At 39.1% G+C, this 15,504-nt stretch overlaps 1 protein-coding gene across 1 annotated transcript in view; it reads right to left on the bottom strand.

Moving 5' to 3' along the window:
• Positions 1–15,215, bottom strand: part of myg1 (myg1 exonuclease) — a 76,328-nt gene extending 61,113 nt beyond the window's left edge. Inside the window, exons 1-2 of the mRNA XM_034166158.1 lie at positions 14,868–15,215; positions 7,648–7,760 (exon numbers count right to left, since the gene is read on the bottom strand). Of these exons, the coding sequence (XP_034022049.1) occupies positions 7,648–7,760; positions 14,868–14,987 (233 nt within the window). The 5' untranslated portion in view covers positions 14,988–15,215. The remainder of the gene's footprint in view (positions 1–7,647; positions 7,761–14,867) is intronic.
• Positions 15,216–15,504: the final 289 nt, after the last annotated feature.

Here is a 15,504-nt window from a genome sequence, read left to right as displayed (position 1 = left end):
ATCCTTCAGTCTCAGATCAGGATGTGAAAATGTGAGACAATATCCACTACGAAGCCTCATCAGAGAGGTTTCCAAATGATTTTACGAATCCATACAAACATCATGAAATCAGACCATAGACTAAATCCGACACAGGCCAGTAAAAAAAATAACCTGGACACATTTGCCATGGAAGCAAAAACCCAGATTTCCGAGAATTCCCAGATAACTGCCATCACTGCAAACTTCCAAGAGTCCGTTGTGTGTCCAAAAATATTTGCCAGAAAGCACAAGGGTGCTTCAATGTCACTTGTGTGTTGTCTCATCATTCTAAAGAGCAAATTTCTTGGCGATCTATGCGGTTTATAGACATGTGCTGGAGTTGAGCAGAGTTTGCCGTGGTCTAAAAGCATGACATCATGTTTCCTCACTGTTCGCGCGTGAGGACATCAACTCAGTGAACCACCTCACTGTGAGAGAGCCTGTCTTTTTCTTCAAGGGATGCCCTTTCTCTTGTCTCCACTTTCAAAGAAATTCAACTAATGAACTGAAATCACATAACCCAGGTTTTTTTCACATTACTGAAGCGCATGTACACGCGTCAGATCAGATTATTACCGTTATCTGATTACTCCCAGTTATCAGATTATTATGGTCATGTAAACATGCTCAGTGATGGACTCTGTGTGATGCTAATTAGTGAAATCCCCTGGTGGAGTCGGTGGTTGCAAAGAAAACTTGCACCCGCTTGCCATTTCTGAAATCAGTTTGACACCTGTGAATATGACCTGCTCGTTTGTTTCAAAAATTATGATCTGCTATAATTTGGTATTGCAAAAAATGAAAAATATCACTACTGAAAACCAGTGTTTCAAAACGGTCTGATCACAAATGATTTATCAATACACAGTGAAAAAACAAACAAACTTTTGAACCCATTTTTAAATGACTTTTTAAAAGCTCACTGGGAGCTGTAAATGGCAGATGGGAGTGTGGGAGAAATAGAATGCAAAAGTTTCTTTGATTTGAATTTAGTTCTCCATGACTTTGAGTTGCCCTTTCTGAATGACGCATACAAACTAGCGCTACCAAGTGGCATGGAGGGTTTATGCACGCGCAGAATGTACATGCTCAATGGCCATCTGTTGGAGTGTCTCTAGTGTGTTTAACTGCACATCTGTCAGTGAACCAGTGTGTACCCTCCTTATCTTGCACCTGTTAGCGCATGTGAGTGACAGCCCCACATTCTCCGACCACTGGCAGGGAGTCGTTCAAAAGAAGAAGTGTTAATTACCTCCAACTGCCTGCCAGGATGACAGCCTGAGCATATCTTTATCACTGTGGTCATAAAAGCTACCTCTTATTATTATCATCAGGAAATTAAGATGACAAGACACCAGGAATGGGCTGATTACTCAACATGATGGGACTTTGACTGAATGCAATCACTGAGAAGGAACTTTGTCAGGAAACTTAGCTGAAAATATCGAATCAATTCACCACTCAAGACATCCTTCGACATTGTCAGAATAGGACCTAGTAGAGAAAATTTCTTAGTCATTCCTGGATCTCAGATATTAAATGTGTTCACACTAATCCTTTCAGGTAGATTACTCCATCAATTAATCACAATCAATCAATCAACATTTATTTATATAACCCTTTACAGCAGGGAAAGGATGTCAAAAGTGCTTTACAGTAAAATAAAAAAATAAGAATTCACAAAAATGAAACAAACACACAACAGAATTAAAGAGGCACATAAAACGAAAACATATCACAGCATGCCTAGGTATTAAAAGCCAATTTAAATAAATAAGCCTTTGGCTTTGATTCAAAAAGGGCTAGGTCAGAAATACGGCGAAAATCAGGACGTAACTTCTTCCACACCAGCTATCACAAAAGCATGATCACCCCAGAGTTTATATTTTGACCTCAGAACATCTATGTGAGGTTTACCAGATGCCTGTAATGCCATACTGTAAGTGTGGAGAGTTAAAACTTCAGACAAGTAGGATGGTACAATGTCAGTGCCACATATGTTGGTTGCCCATTTGAACAAAAAGATCTAAAACAGGATGCTCAATTTTGAGCTTCATGGCAAAAGCTGTCAACAGTTATGTACATGTGATTTATTAGTTTCAGTTTATATATATATATATATATATATATATATATATAAATTTGCCAAAATCTCCAAAAAAAAACAAACATTTTTTTTGTTCACATTGTCATTATGGGGTGTTGTGTGTAATTATTGAGGGAAAAAAATCAATTTCATCCATTTTGGAAGAAGGCTGTAACATAACAAAATGTGGAGAAGGTAAAGGGCTGTGAATACTTTCTGGACGCACCATACGGGCCAGCAAAACAAAAACAACATGGAAACATTCGCCAAGGAAGCAAAAACCCAGATTTCAGGGAAAACTCTCATCACTGAACAATATACACACACACACATGCACACACATGCGCGCACACACACACACACACATACAGACACACACACAGTATATGAGACAGAAATAATTTTCCAGCAGCAGGTTAGAGGATTCCTTCATGGCTAAAAGAGTAAAGGTGCACTGACAATTGCACGACTTCGATCCGCACACTTGCAAGCACTTTGCCGTGTGGGAGAGTAAACTCGTCGCAAACTGTTGGAAACCGTTGTAAACTGTGCACGAGTGTGTGCAAGTGCACAAAGAAAATTTTGAAATATTCAAAATCTCCATCACGCATTAATTACATGAACTTCACGTGAACACTGCGCAAACAATTCAAAAACAGTGTGCGAGTGCAAGTGATTGCATCTGCGCACTGCATCACAGCGCAGCTTATCTGATCGATTATGAGATGTTAAATATATAAACATACTTTTACAGCTGCTCATGAGAAGGAATGAACATACAGCTGTTTTACCAAGCCATTACAATATAAATATTACAAATAATTACCTTTTAGACTGCTGTATAATAATTAATGGCTCAGCCTTTGTTGTCGTAACAGAGTCAAATTGTAATTTTTTAAATTAATTTTATTCATATATTAATAATAGCAACAGCAACAATAATAGTAATAATAACTCATATTAACTAATAATGCTACAATACAATTTTAGAGAAAGAGACAAAAAGAACCTGATGAAACAAAACAAAACACAACAGAAAAGATAAAACCAACTAACATTGAAAATAAATAATACATACATACATACATACATACAGAACTAAATAACTGTTTCATGTGAACTCCTAGTGACTTACACCTCCACTTCATCCCTGTCTTATTTAAGTTTAAAGACAATTTGTTTCAGTCAAACCATAGTTTCAATTTGTTAGTGTCTTCAGTGATTTCAGACTTCAGACATCCTACAACCCCTGGCAAAAATTATGGAATCACCGGCCTCGGAGGATGTTCATTCAGTTGTTTAATTTTGTCGAAAAAAAGCAGATCACAGACATGACACAAAACTAAAGTCATTTCAAATGGTAACTATTTGGCTTTAAGAAACACTATAAGAAATCAGGAAAAAAAAATTGTGGCAGTCAGTAACGCTTACTTTTTTAGACCAAGCAGAGGGAAAAAAATATGGACTCACTCAATTCTGAGGAAAAAATTATGGAATCACCCTGTAAATTTTCATCCCCAAAACTAACACCTGCATCAAATCAGATCTGCTCGTTAGTCTGCATCTAAAAAGGAGTGATCACACCTTGGAGAGCTGTTGCACCAAATGGACTGACATGAATCATGGCTCCAACACGAGAGATGTCAATTGAAACAAAGGAGAGGTTTATCAAACTCTTAAAAGAGGGTAAATCATCACGCAATGTTGCAAAAGTTGTTGGTTGTTCACAGTCAGTTGTGTCTAAACTCTGGACCAAATACAAACAACATGGGAAGGTTGTTAATGGCAAACATACTGGTAGAACAAGGAAGACATCAACGCGTCAAGACAGAAAACTTAAAGCAATATGTCTCAAAAATCGAAAATGCACAACAAAACAAATGAGGAACGAATGAGAGGAAACTGGAGTCAACGTCTGTGACCGAACTGTAAGAAACCGCCTAAAGGAAATGGGATTTACATACAGAAAAGCTAAACGAAAGCCATCATTAACACCTAAACAGAAAAAAACAAGGTTACAATGGGCTAAGGAAAAGCAATCATGGACTGTGGATGACTGGATGAAAGTCATATTCAGTGATGAATCTCAAATCTGCATTGGGCAAGGTGATGATGCTGGAACTTTTGTTTGGTGCCGTTCCAATGAGATTTATAAAGATGACTGCCTGAAGAGAACATGTAAATTTCCACAGTCATTGATGATATGGGGCTGCATGTCAGGTACAGGCACTGGGGAGATGGCTGTCATTACATCATCAATAAATGCACATGTTTACGTTGATATTTTGGACACTTTTCTTATCCCATCAATTGGAAGGATGTTTGGGGATGATGAAATCATTTTTCAAGATGATAATGCATCTTGCCATAGAGCAAAAACTGTGAAAACATTCCTTGCAAAAAGACACATAGGGTCAATGTCATGGCCAGCAAATAGTCCGGATCTTAATCCAATTGAAAATCTTTGGCCAAAATTGAAGAAAATGGTCCATGACAAGGCTCCAACCTGCAAAGCTGATCTGGCAACAGCAACCAGAGAAAGTTGGAGCCAGATTGATGAAGAGTACTGTTTGTCACTCATTAAGTCCATGCCTCAGAGACTGCAAGCTGTTATAAAAGCCAGAGGTGGTGCAACAAAATACTAGTGATGTGTTGGAGCGTTCTTTTGTTTTTCATGATTCCATAATTTATTCCTCAGAATTGACTGATTCCATATTTTTTTTCCCTCTGCTTGGTCTAAAAAAGTAACCGTTACTGACTGCCACAATTTTTTTCCTGATTTCTTAAAGCCAGAAAGTTGCCATTTGGAATGACTTTAGTTTTGTGTCATGTCTGTGATCTGCTTTTTTTCTACAAAATTAAACAACTCAATGAACATCCTCCGAGGCCGGTGATTCCATAATTTTTGCCAGGGGTTGTAGTAAGAGCAGAATACGAGGTCTGTTAGAAAAGTATCCAACCTTTTTATTTTTTGCAAAAACCTGATGGATTTGAATCACGTGTGCTTGCATGAGCAAACTTTGAACCTTCGTGCGCATGGGGGAATTTTTTCACGCCTGTCGACTGTGTCATTTGCTGGCAAGCAACCTTTGTGTGAGGATGGGTGGAGTCTCTCATCAGATTTTCATTGCAAGGAAAATGGCGGAATGACTGGAGCAGTGCAACTGCATCAAATTTTGCCAGAAACTGGGTGACAGCCAGGTGGAAACCATTCGGATTATTCAGACGGCTTTCGGTGACGATCCTATGGGCATCACACAGATTAAGGAGTGGTACAGCCAGTTTAAAGACGTCCGCACAACGGTGGAGAGCGCGCCACGCTCCGGTCGGCCATCAACATGCTGAAATGACCAGATCATTTCCAAAGTGAACGGTGTGGTGATGCGGGACTGTTGTGTGACTATCCAAGAAATTGCGGAAGAGGTGGACATCAGCACTTTTTCGGCACATTCCACTGTGACAGAAGATTTGGCCATGAAAAGAGTGGCGGTGAAATATGCTGTGGCATGCCCACCTCTTCCACAATTTCTCGGATAGTCACACAACTGAAATGCCACCGAAAGTCGTCTGAATCTTCCGAATGGTGGAAGAGGTGGGCATCATTTTTCGGAGTCCAGCATGTCCTGTGAGACTTCAACACGGAGTTGCCTTTGCTCCGCCGTTAGCAGCTTCGTGCCGAAGCCATCGGCACGAATTTCAGAGCTTCTAGAATTCAAAAATTTTCGTGTGGGTGGTGTTGGGGGTAATTTTGGGTTTCAGCTTTTTTGTTTTTCACCACTTTCATCCCTGAATACGTCAATTGTGAGTCACTTTTGTGTGAATTAAAGTTACGAACTGGGACTCTTGAATTGTTGCGAGAAAGAAAAGAGAATCGTCCTCCGTTCTGTTCAGAGCTCCAAACTCTGCACGGGTCTCTGCCAAGTCAAGATTGAACAATAGAGTCCAGTCGGAATTAATAACTTCAAAGCAAAGCGCTGTTTAAATCAAATGACACCTCCTTCCAAACGTTGTAACACAAACAAACTGCAATCGATCAAAACGTTTTTTCCTCCCAAAATAAGATGTCCTGCGCTGATGTGCAGCAGCCGGCTGAGCTCAGAGGTACGGAGAGACATTCATGCCAAAATGTCTGGAACGAAATGCTTTTGACAAAAACTACAGATTTGATTTATTTTTATTTATGTCCAGAGATCGAGGATCCCGTGACAAATTTAAAATCTTGTTGACATAGAAAACCTGTAAAGCCTACTTTTAGTTCATAGAAAATTCACAAGAGGTATTGATAAGGGAATCGATAAGGAATCGGATCGATAAGCAGAATCGATAATGGCATCTATATTGATCAAATCTTATCAATACCCATCCCTAGTCAGGGCACCTTAACACATTTTGTAAAGCAGCTAAATGACTCTGTGGTGTTTGGCTTTGAATTCTGAACAGTTCAGACAAAAACTCACTGTTACTTTGTTAATCAGTCATGTTATCTACCTCTTTAGTGAGGACAGAGTGCTCATTTCATTAACTTGGGGCTCCCTGCCTCAACCCTTGGTGTCCTTAGCTACAAGCGACAGAAACAAAGTGATGAGCTAGCATTCATTTTTGATCAGAGTGGGTGTTTTACAACAACGGGAGACAAGTGGTCACTACACAGGCAACTAGGTGGGGCCACAATAGAAGAAAAGTCTATTTTATGCAAATTCTGAGCGATGCCCCACAGTGACTGCCAAGCCGTGTGCAAGCAGCGTGATGACAGTGCCACATATGTTGGTTACCCACTCGAGCAAAAAGATCTCAAACAGCAGAATACACTCCAAAACAGCTGTTGTTTTTCTCTCATATTTTGTAAACATTAGTGAGAAATAAACAATTTTGAATCTAAAAATACAGTTTTTGTAACCAAATAACACCTCTGAAGTGATTTACAGGACACCTTACGGAGAAGTTACCATGCTAACTGGCAATACAGGAATGTCCCTGAAAGACGGACTGAAATAAATCAAACAAACTTTGGTTCCGTTAAGCAGTCAAGCATGGAGTAAAAGCTCAAAGTGGTAGTTTCGGATTTTCCCGTCTTTTAGAATCTACTTAAGCATTGTGCCAAGTAACCATGAGTTGGCCACGCCCAGGGAATGCCAAACAAGTGATGGTGCCAACTGTTTGTTGCCCTCATTTGTAGCTAATTTGTAGCTTCAAAAACATACTTTGCACTTTATTAAGCAGGTTTCCTGATCTAGGGTACAGTTGTGTGTATTGTTTTAGCCTTGTCTTGCTTTTGGATAACTGAAATATCTGCACAATTTTTTGGCGATGACAAAGGTTTTATCTACACAATGTTCACTGAGTGAACAACATGGAATGATGCGGTTTGGGAACTGTGACATTTTGAAATCATGGTATATTGTGAAATAATTAGCCCACGAATAGTGAGAAACTTTAGTTTGTAACTGCTTTATGACATGAATTAATGAAGAACAGCACAAAAAGAACGAGTAAATGTAATGTGTGTATATTACCCAGCATCTTAAGAGTCAGTACTGTACCTCTGATGGTGGTCATAGCGGTGACTCTTTGGATCATACTCCCCCCCAACGTCAACGACAACATCACATTTCGCAAGTTCTGCAGGATCCCTGGTCCGAATGATTTCAGCATCCTGTACAATGAACAGAAAGATTGGCAGATGGGCACTAACTGCTCACTAAGCATTTTGTAGAATGGGAGAGATCATCGTGGCTCTGATCTACCATGTCATTTACCATAAGACAGATTTTACTGATCCAAAAAGGATTAACTGCAGTTACAGCAGCAGAAGGCAGCCTTCTAAAGGTTTTCAATTCAACAGCAGAATGCATCAAAATTAATTTCACCAACTCTATTAACACTATGTCTGCTGTCCACAAACATGAGTTTTCTACTAGGTTGTACATCACCGCACCAGTGTTTGACAGACTATATAACGGGATGCACATCTAATTGAGTAGCTGCAACGTGGGAGTTCTAACACAACCTGATAGGTACAATAAGTGCATATTAAATAAGCTGGAGAACCAAGTCTGTCTCCTACACTACAACTAGACTAGAATTGTTTCTCATGTTACCAAAAACAACTACGTCACATATAATTCTGATCTTGTTGGCATGAAGTACTTGATATGAACTCCTGATACAATTAACGCTTGTCTTAGAGACTGTGCATTACTGTGAACTCTATGTTGCATACATTGTGGCTCATTCAGGGTGATAACTACAGTGGCGTGAAATGACAGGCAGACTAACTACAACAAGGTTAGATGGTCTGTCTTGAGCTTAAAGCCTCATTGGATTGCTTTAGCTACAGCCATATTCACATATAAAATTCAACAGATTAGGACAGGTTTACAATGACCGCTGCCATCCTGCAAATTTTCCTCCTAACCTGCTCTACTTACAGCCAATTACCTCAAACAGGAGTAGTATTCAGACACTCAAAAGCTGGCAGACGCAAGACTTGGTTAATCAGGTGTGGACAGAGCAGGAAGATAGATGGAAAATACACAGCACAGGCTGCCACAGCTCAGATAAATACTGCTAAGATGTTAATAGGGATGACACAATACCACTTTTTAATGTCCAACATGCTAATTACGTACTAGAAACTTAAGTGTGTGCCTATACGAATACTCATCTTTTTTCCTCATCTTAAACCAATTCATCTGTTAGAAATACATTTGTCTGGATGTACTGTACTAATCTACCCACTAGCCATCAAACAAAACTTACACTCAAACTGTGAAACCAATATTCTACTCCCCAAAAGGAAAAAAAAATGCACAGTTTATAACATGACTCAGGTGCGCAACATAACAATTAGACTGTATTGGACTGTGGGTGTTACATAAAAATAATACAATCTAAAAACAAAGAAAATGTCTACAGTGTCAGATGCCTGAAGGTAGTTTTCAGCTATACATAACTCCACACTATTTCTGCTTGTAGCACAAGATCCCTCAGTGTGTTGGACAGTTGGACCTCAATGGGCAGACTGGTTGGAGGATCAGAGGTTTCTAATGAATCCCTGTGTACTGTCTGTTAATGTGAAAATTAATCTTATCACTCCTGAGTATTATTTTCCTTATTTGTCAATCATCTTGGATGAAAGTATCTGTCAAATGCATAAATGTAATGATAGGTTATGGTTATGGTCAGGATAGGAAAACTGCCCATGTGACCCAAAAACAAAACTTAATCACATAATAATGCAATAATACGGCTCCCTGGAGTCCAGACTCGAAAATGAGCATATGGGTGAAGCAATACTGACGACACAGTAAGAATACAAACACATTTATAGTCGCTTTTAAGATGAACCAATAGACTATACAGCACTGCCACCATGTGGTGGGTTATGATATGACATGCAAACTAAATTAAAAATATCAGAAAACGAGCCAATGCACAATTAACTTTCAGTGTGATTTTGAAATGTTTCAAATTGAAAATTAAAAAAAAAATTAGCATCCCACAGTAAGTGAGAACATTAAATACATATTCTTCACTCTGCTCACCAATATTATAATGGGAAGCTTAGTTTTGGGTGGCAGGCACAGTGGTTAGCACTGACGATCACAGCAAAAAGGTTGTGGAATTGCTTCCCGGCCTTTCTGTGTGGAGTTTGCATGTTCTCCCCGTGTTTGTGTGGGTTTTCTCTGGGCATTCTGGTTTCCTTCTTCAATCAAATACATGTTTATTTAGGGTCTGATCCTTTCTCTGGCCCTGAACAAGGCTGTGTCTTTACAACTGGAGTTGGTCCTGGGCGCCGAACTCTGGCTGCCTACTGCTCCTAGTGGTTGGATTGTGTATAGCTGTGATTAAGATGGGTTAAATGCAGAGGACAAATTTTGTTGTATGTATAATGACAATAAAGGCTCTATTATTATTATTAGAGTCGGGAAGTTTACATTATAGCTGGAATGTTACTTTATACTGGAGAAGTTTACGTTATTCTGGTTAAGCTTCCTTCAGTAATATATAGGTATTAACTTTTCATGGAGAGAGCAGGGGCTGGCAGGCCCGCTGCAACAAGGCAAGCAAACCAATAGCGGTGTCGGAAAAAATCGATTCACGTCTGAATCGCGATTCTTATTTATTATGATTCTGAATCGATCCAAAATGTCCAAGAATCGATTTTTAAAAAGCATTTTATTAAACATTTCCTTGCTTACTTGCTGCGTGTACTGTTTGTCAGGCAACGGCTTCCGTACTACAGCGTCTCCGCGAGGGGCGGGGGGGTCCGGCGTGCTTCAAACATTTGTGAGCTGTAGCTTAGCATGGCGGATGAAGAGCTAATTCAGCCAGCACCGTCTTTGCTGAAGGCAAATGTTTGGGCGCATTTTGGATTTTATTATTTGCTGCGTAAGAAGGAGCTTGACATGACTTATGCAGTGTGCAAAATCTGCAAAATGAAAGTTAAGTACTTCGGAAACACTTCAACTCCGCAAGCCCACATGCTATGTCATCACCCGGAGCTAAAAGGAGCGGAGCAGCGGTCTCTGCCGACTACTGACCAGCGCTTCGCTAAACTGCCAGTCAGCTCCGAACGAGCAAAGCAGGTAAGTAAATTTACATCTTTAGAATCACTTGATTAACCTTGTAAAGCTGCATTTTCTTAAACATAAACATTTTTTAAGTAATATAATTATTTCTCAGAGCTCTTTGAATCGAAAATCGATTCTGAATCGAATCGTCACCCCAAGAATCGGAATCGAATTGAATGCTGAGTTGTTGTACGATTCACATCCCTACAAACCAATCAATTGCCTGGGACCCCGACCTGGCCTGGGGCCTCCAGACAATGACTGGTTATGAATTTTATGCAACGACAAACTGTGAGAAACCCTTTAAATTCTGTGACAGTCAATGCAGGAAAGTGCAGCGACACTCTTATCTGAATCCCCCTCAAGGGAGCCCCTCCCACAGTAGCCAGCCATGTGACGTAACTCAACTCAGCGGGTGAGGTGTAAAGTCCAGGGTAGAGAGATGTGCATGCGCAGCACTGTAGTGCAGTGGAGCTCATCTCAACAGGTACTAGTTCATTACGGGACTCAGGACACCAGAAAAATATAAAAGTTCAGCAATCATGAAGCGGAGTTATCAGGAAGCCAGAAACGAAAGAAGAGAAAGGAAGAGGAAGAAAAAAAAACAGGACAGTTGCAAGTGATAATTTACACTTGATAAATTAGGCCTACGTGTTAACAAAATATGTTTATGTGACCTACTTGTCTGGCTGTGTTACATTAACATTGCTGCATCTTCATAAATGATTAATGTCCACTTGTGAACTGATTTCCCCAAAAGTAATCTACTGAATCACGCTCAGCCAACTTCATTGGTAACCTTAACATGTACACTTGGCAACTCAATGGTCTCACATCACCCTCTGCTGGACACTTATGAACATAAGACCCAAGGACTCATGTAGACATACAAACATAATATCTACGATATTAGGTTAACAACTTATACCTGTTCACATTTAAATATTACTTTTGTTAATAACTTATTTTTAATATTTTTTTAAAATATATTTGATTTAGTTATTGTGCATATTTTTGAAGTATTTTGGATTTTGTACTTACTACACAATTTGCACTCTCTTTATGTAGGTATGTGATAAAAAATTACGTTAAAGGAATTGTAACAGTAATGATGTGATTGGAAAGAGCCTATAGAGACCTTCAAAATGGTGTTTAAATATTTGTTCTATGTCACATATGAAGAAAGGTAGGACCATTTGAAGGTCGGAAGATCCTGGTAATTTTCGTTTGTGTGCTTAAGGGAAAATTTGAAAATATTACAGTGTACCAAGCTAATAAAAATGCTTTACCAACAAACATTCAAAATATGTTTGAGAAAAGAGTAAGTAGTTAAAAATTGAAAGGAATAGAAGTCTTTAGAAAACCAAGATTTAGAACCAAAGTAAAGGAACGGAGTATTGCAGTAAATGGTGTAAAATTATGGAACAATCTCAACAAAGAAATTAAAGAATTAAGGTTGCTTAAATTATTAAAAAAAAACATATTAAACTAGATGTATTAAGTAAGTATGAAACTATGAAATAAGTCAGTGGGCTGTAAGGAAGTCAAAAAGGTAATTTGTTAATAATGTTTAAAATGTTTTAAGTTTAAAAATGTAACCTGTCAGAGATGTAATCTATTAAATAATGGTCATAATTATGAAATAAGTCAGTGGTATGTGACAAGTTAAAGAAATACAATCTGTTAAATAATGTCGAATAATGATGCTGGATATTGAAAGATTGTATTGTATAAAAAAATAAAAAAAAAAGCTGTGACTGGTGATGGTACTCTAAAAAGCCTAATTATTATCTCATTTAAATGTGTGACTTGTAACAACCCGCCATATAAACACTGTTTTCTGACAGTAGTTGCCAAGCGAAAAAAAAAAAAACAGCTGTTTCGCCATGTCCACCGTCTTGACATCCGTGTTGCGGATCACAAAAATATGCATGCAAATGCTTCGATCTCCACCAAACTTCACAACAAAGTACATAATCACATGAATTAAATGTTCTATATTAATTGAAAAACGATCTTACTGAACTTTACAAGCGAATGTTTGACACAATTTTACAATTCAACTTTTCACAGAATTTCCCAACTTCTACTCGTCACAGGAATAACATTTGAAAACAAGGTTGCAGGGGGTGATTTCATCTACGTCATCAAATAGGGAGATTCCCGATTGTCAAAAAGTAAATGCATTCCTGGAAGTGCAAACTGAGCACTCCTGCCTTGAAAGTCTCGCAAGCCAGAAGCAGCTGATACATCCAAGCAGCGGACGCCATATTTAGGTCATATGTGCGTACCTACTTTATATGTTGGTTATTGTGGAATGGTGGTGGGGTTTTTGAAAATGTTAAAATGCACTGTCAAGGAAATATTTTACTGATATAAAGTGTGAGCTTAAATGTTGTGTCTACGTTGTGGTTCGTGTAGGCTTTGAGCAGACGGGAGCGGGTGGTCAGGTGTAGGGGGGTCTCCAAGTCCATTTTGCTTGGGGGCCCCAAATGCCTTGAAACGGCCCTGGGTGCTGGTGACTATCTCATGCATGATATGAAAATCTTCCACCACCACACACACAAATAATGTGCAGTCCCTTTGACAGTGAGTTTTTTATCCAAGTACGGGTCTAGGGATATACCAAAACGTCCACATGAGATGTGTTAGTACTCTATTATCATAACTTGTATTATTACTGCAAAAATGTTATCTTGTCTGATACATCGTAATTGAGACATTAACTTAATGAAATTGCTGAGTTCTGTATGACTGGTGTGTATATATTGCTGTTCTGTGATGCTTGACAGCACAAATAAAGGAATTTTGACTGAAAATAATGGTTGTCTTTTATTTCATGTATTTCCACAGGTCACTATTTTCACAAAATTCTATAATTTCTACATGCATTATGTGATAAGGTAACAAATAATTTAACAAATACATACAAATAATATTATATTATATTCTATTACCAGTAAACTGTGGACATTTTGGAAAATATATGTTTTCGTTTGTGGATCTTTTGGCTGTGGACTTTTTGACTTGTGGACCTTATGACCAGCATCTGTCTGGGGAAGTTTATGCTACAGTGGAGAGTTTACTAGTGATGTCAGTCTGACACCAACGCTCCGATCCTTGCTTCAAACTCGAAGTTGTGTTCTCTTTGAACCACTGCTTTAAAGCTTGCTTTGCGACAGAGCAAATGACGTAAGCGAGAACGTATGAAGCAGTGACTGCTTCAGTCCCGAATGAATCGCTTCATATCGCGAGATGAGTTGTTGATGAGAGACTTGCTTCAGGAAGCTTCTGCACGCCAAAACACACGTTAAAGGCACCCGTCACAACAAACAACATGTGGGTTTGTTGTCTGAGTTGTTGTCATCATCATCACTGCTTTTGGATCAACATGGAGCCAACCAGGAAGAGAAGCCATTCTCAAATGTGGGAACACTTTGAGCTGATCAGTCCTAATAAGGTGAGTACTTTATTACTAAACAAGCAACTTAAAAGGTAGTAATGTAGCAGTTTGCAAGTTAGGTACAGCTGTATGTGCGGTTGTAAAGGCCACATAAATATTGTTTAGCCAACAATAAATGTAGGTAAACATTTCTGTGGTCATTCCAGTACACCAGAGGATCCTTCGATCTTTGCAAGGGAGGATCAGTCATGTATCTCTGAACTTCAATCGTGGCATCCGATGTATAATTCCTGTGAGCTCTTGTGTTTTTTCAAAAGCTGGAGGCGTCAGCAAAAAGAAATCGCCTGAGTCCACAAACAGTGGAAAAAACTCTTATTCCTCAATAAAAACCTCTGAATTCCCATCCCCAAATTTCATGACAGTCTGTTACACAAGCACAACCCACTTTCCCTGCACCTATTTTGTGTCCTAAATAGCAATCTCTGAATTCCCATCCCCAAAATTCATTACTGTCCTGAGTAACAGAAGCACAGCCCACCTTTCCTACATATACTTTGTTTCCTAAAGCACACCTTCTCTCAATCCCAGATATTATTCAACATATGTCTACTGAATCAGCTGAGCATATTTTGACAGTGTTGTCTAGTATTTCACCACTAGATGTCACTGAAATGAAACTTTGAATGAATGAACCCATGTTCAATACAATTGGCAAAGTGGTTCAATACTGCTTTATTGCTTCATTTGAGCATCACTAGAGTTTACGTTATAACGGGAAGCTTACCTTGTACTGGGGGAGCTGTCGAAGGAAAAAACAGGCTAGGACCTCGTCGCAGTGAAACGTGCCGTTGTGGGTTCCGATTTTCATATTTTCGGTGCACAATCGCTTCGGTTCACTCGACATGTGTCGCGGTTTAGTACCAATTATGTCCACGGACAACAAACGACAGTGGACTCGTGTATTTAAAAGCTGTACAACACAGTGTAATTTACTGCTGTTTATTAAAAACGTGATTTTTGTCAAATGAAGCGCTCTAACATATTTGCAAACATTAAAACTACACACAATGCACAAACTCCCCCGCCAGCTTCTTCTTCTTCTTCTTCTACGTTTTATTCCTCTTCTTCATCTTACCGTTTACGGTTGTCGTTCAGATCGAAGGAACGCTACTGCCACCTTCTGCTCCGCAGTATAACTCAAATTGCAGTTAGGTCCAACAGAGAGACAGCTTTTGTATTTTTACCTCCATACACCGCTGCAGTGGAGTTGAAATGAAACAGTCAATATATGCTTGCAGAGGTGGGACGAAGTCACTGTCAAGTCATTCTCAAGTCATGAATCGGTAAGTCACAAGTCTCAAGTCAACTTGCAAACGTTTGGTGGTCAGACTTGAGACTTGAGACTTGAGACTTGCCAATTC

Source organism: Thalassophryne amazonica, chromosome 3 (genome assembly GCF_902500255.1).
Source record: "Thalassophryne amazonica chromosome 3, fThaAma1.1, whole genome shotgun sequence".
Taxonomy (NCBI): domain Eukaryota; kingdom Metazoa; phylum Chordata; class Actinopteri; order Batrachoidiformes; family Batrachoididae; genus Thalassophryne; species Thalassophryne amazonica.
The sequence above is the reverse complement of the archived record's forward strand: the minus strand, read 5'-3'. Positions and strand labels throughout refer to the sequence as shown.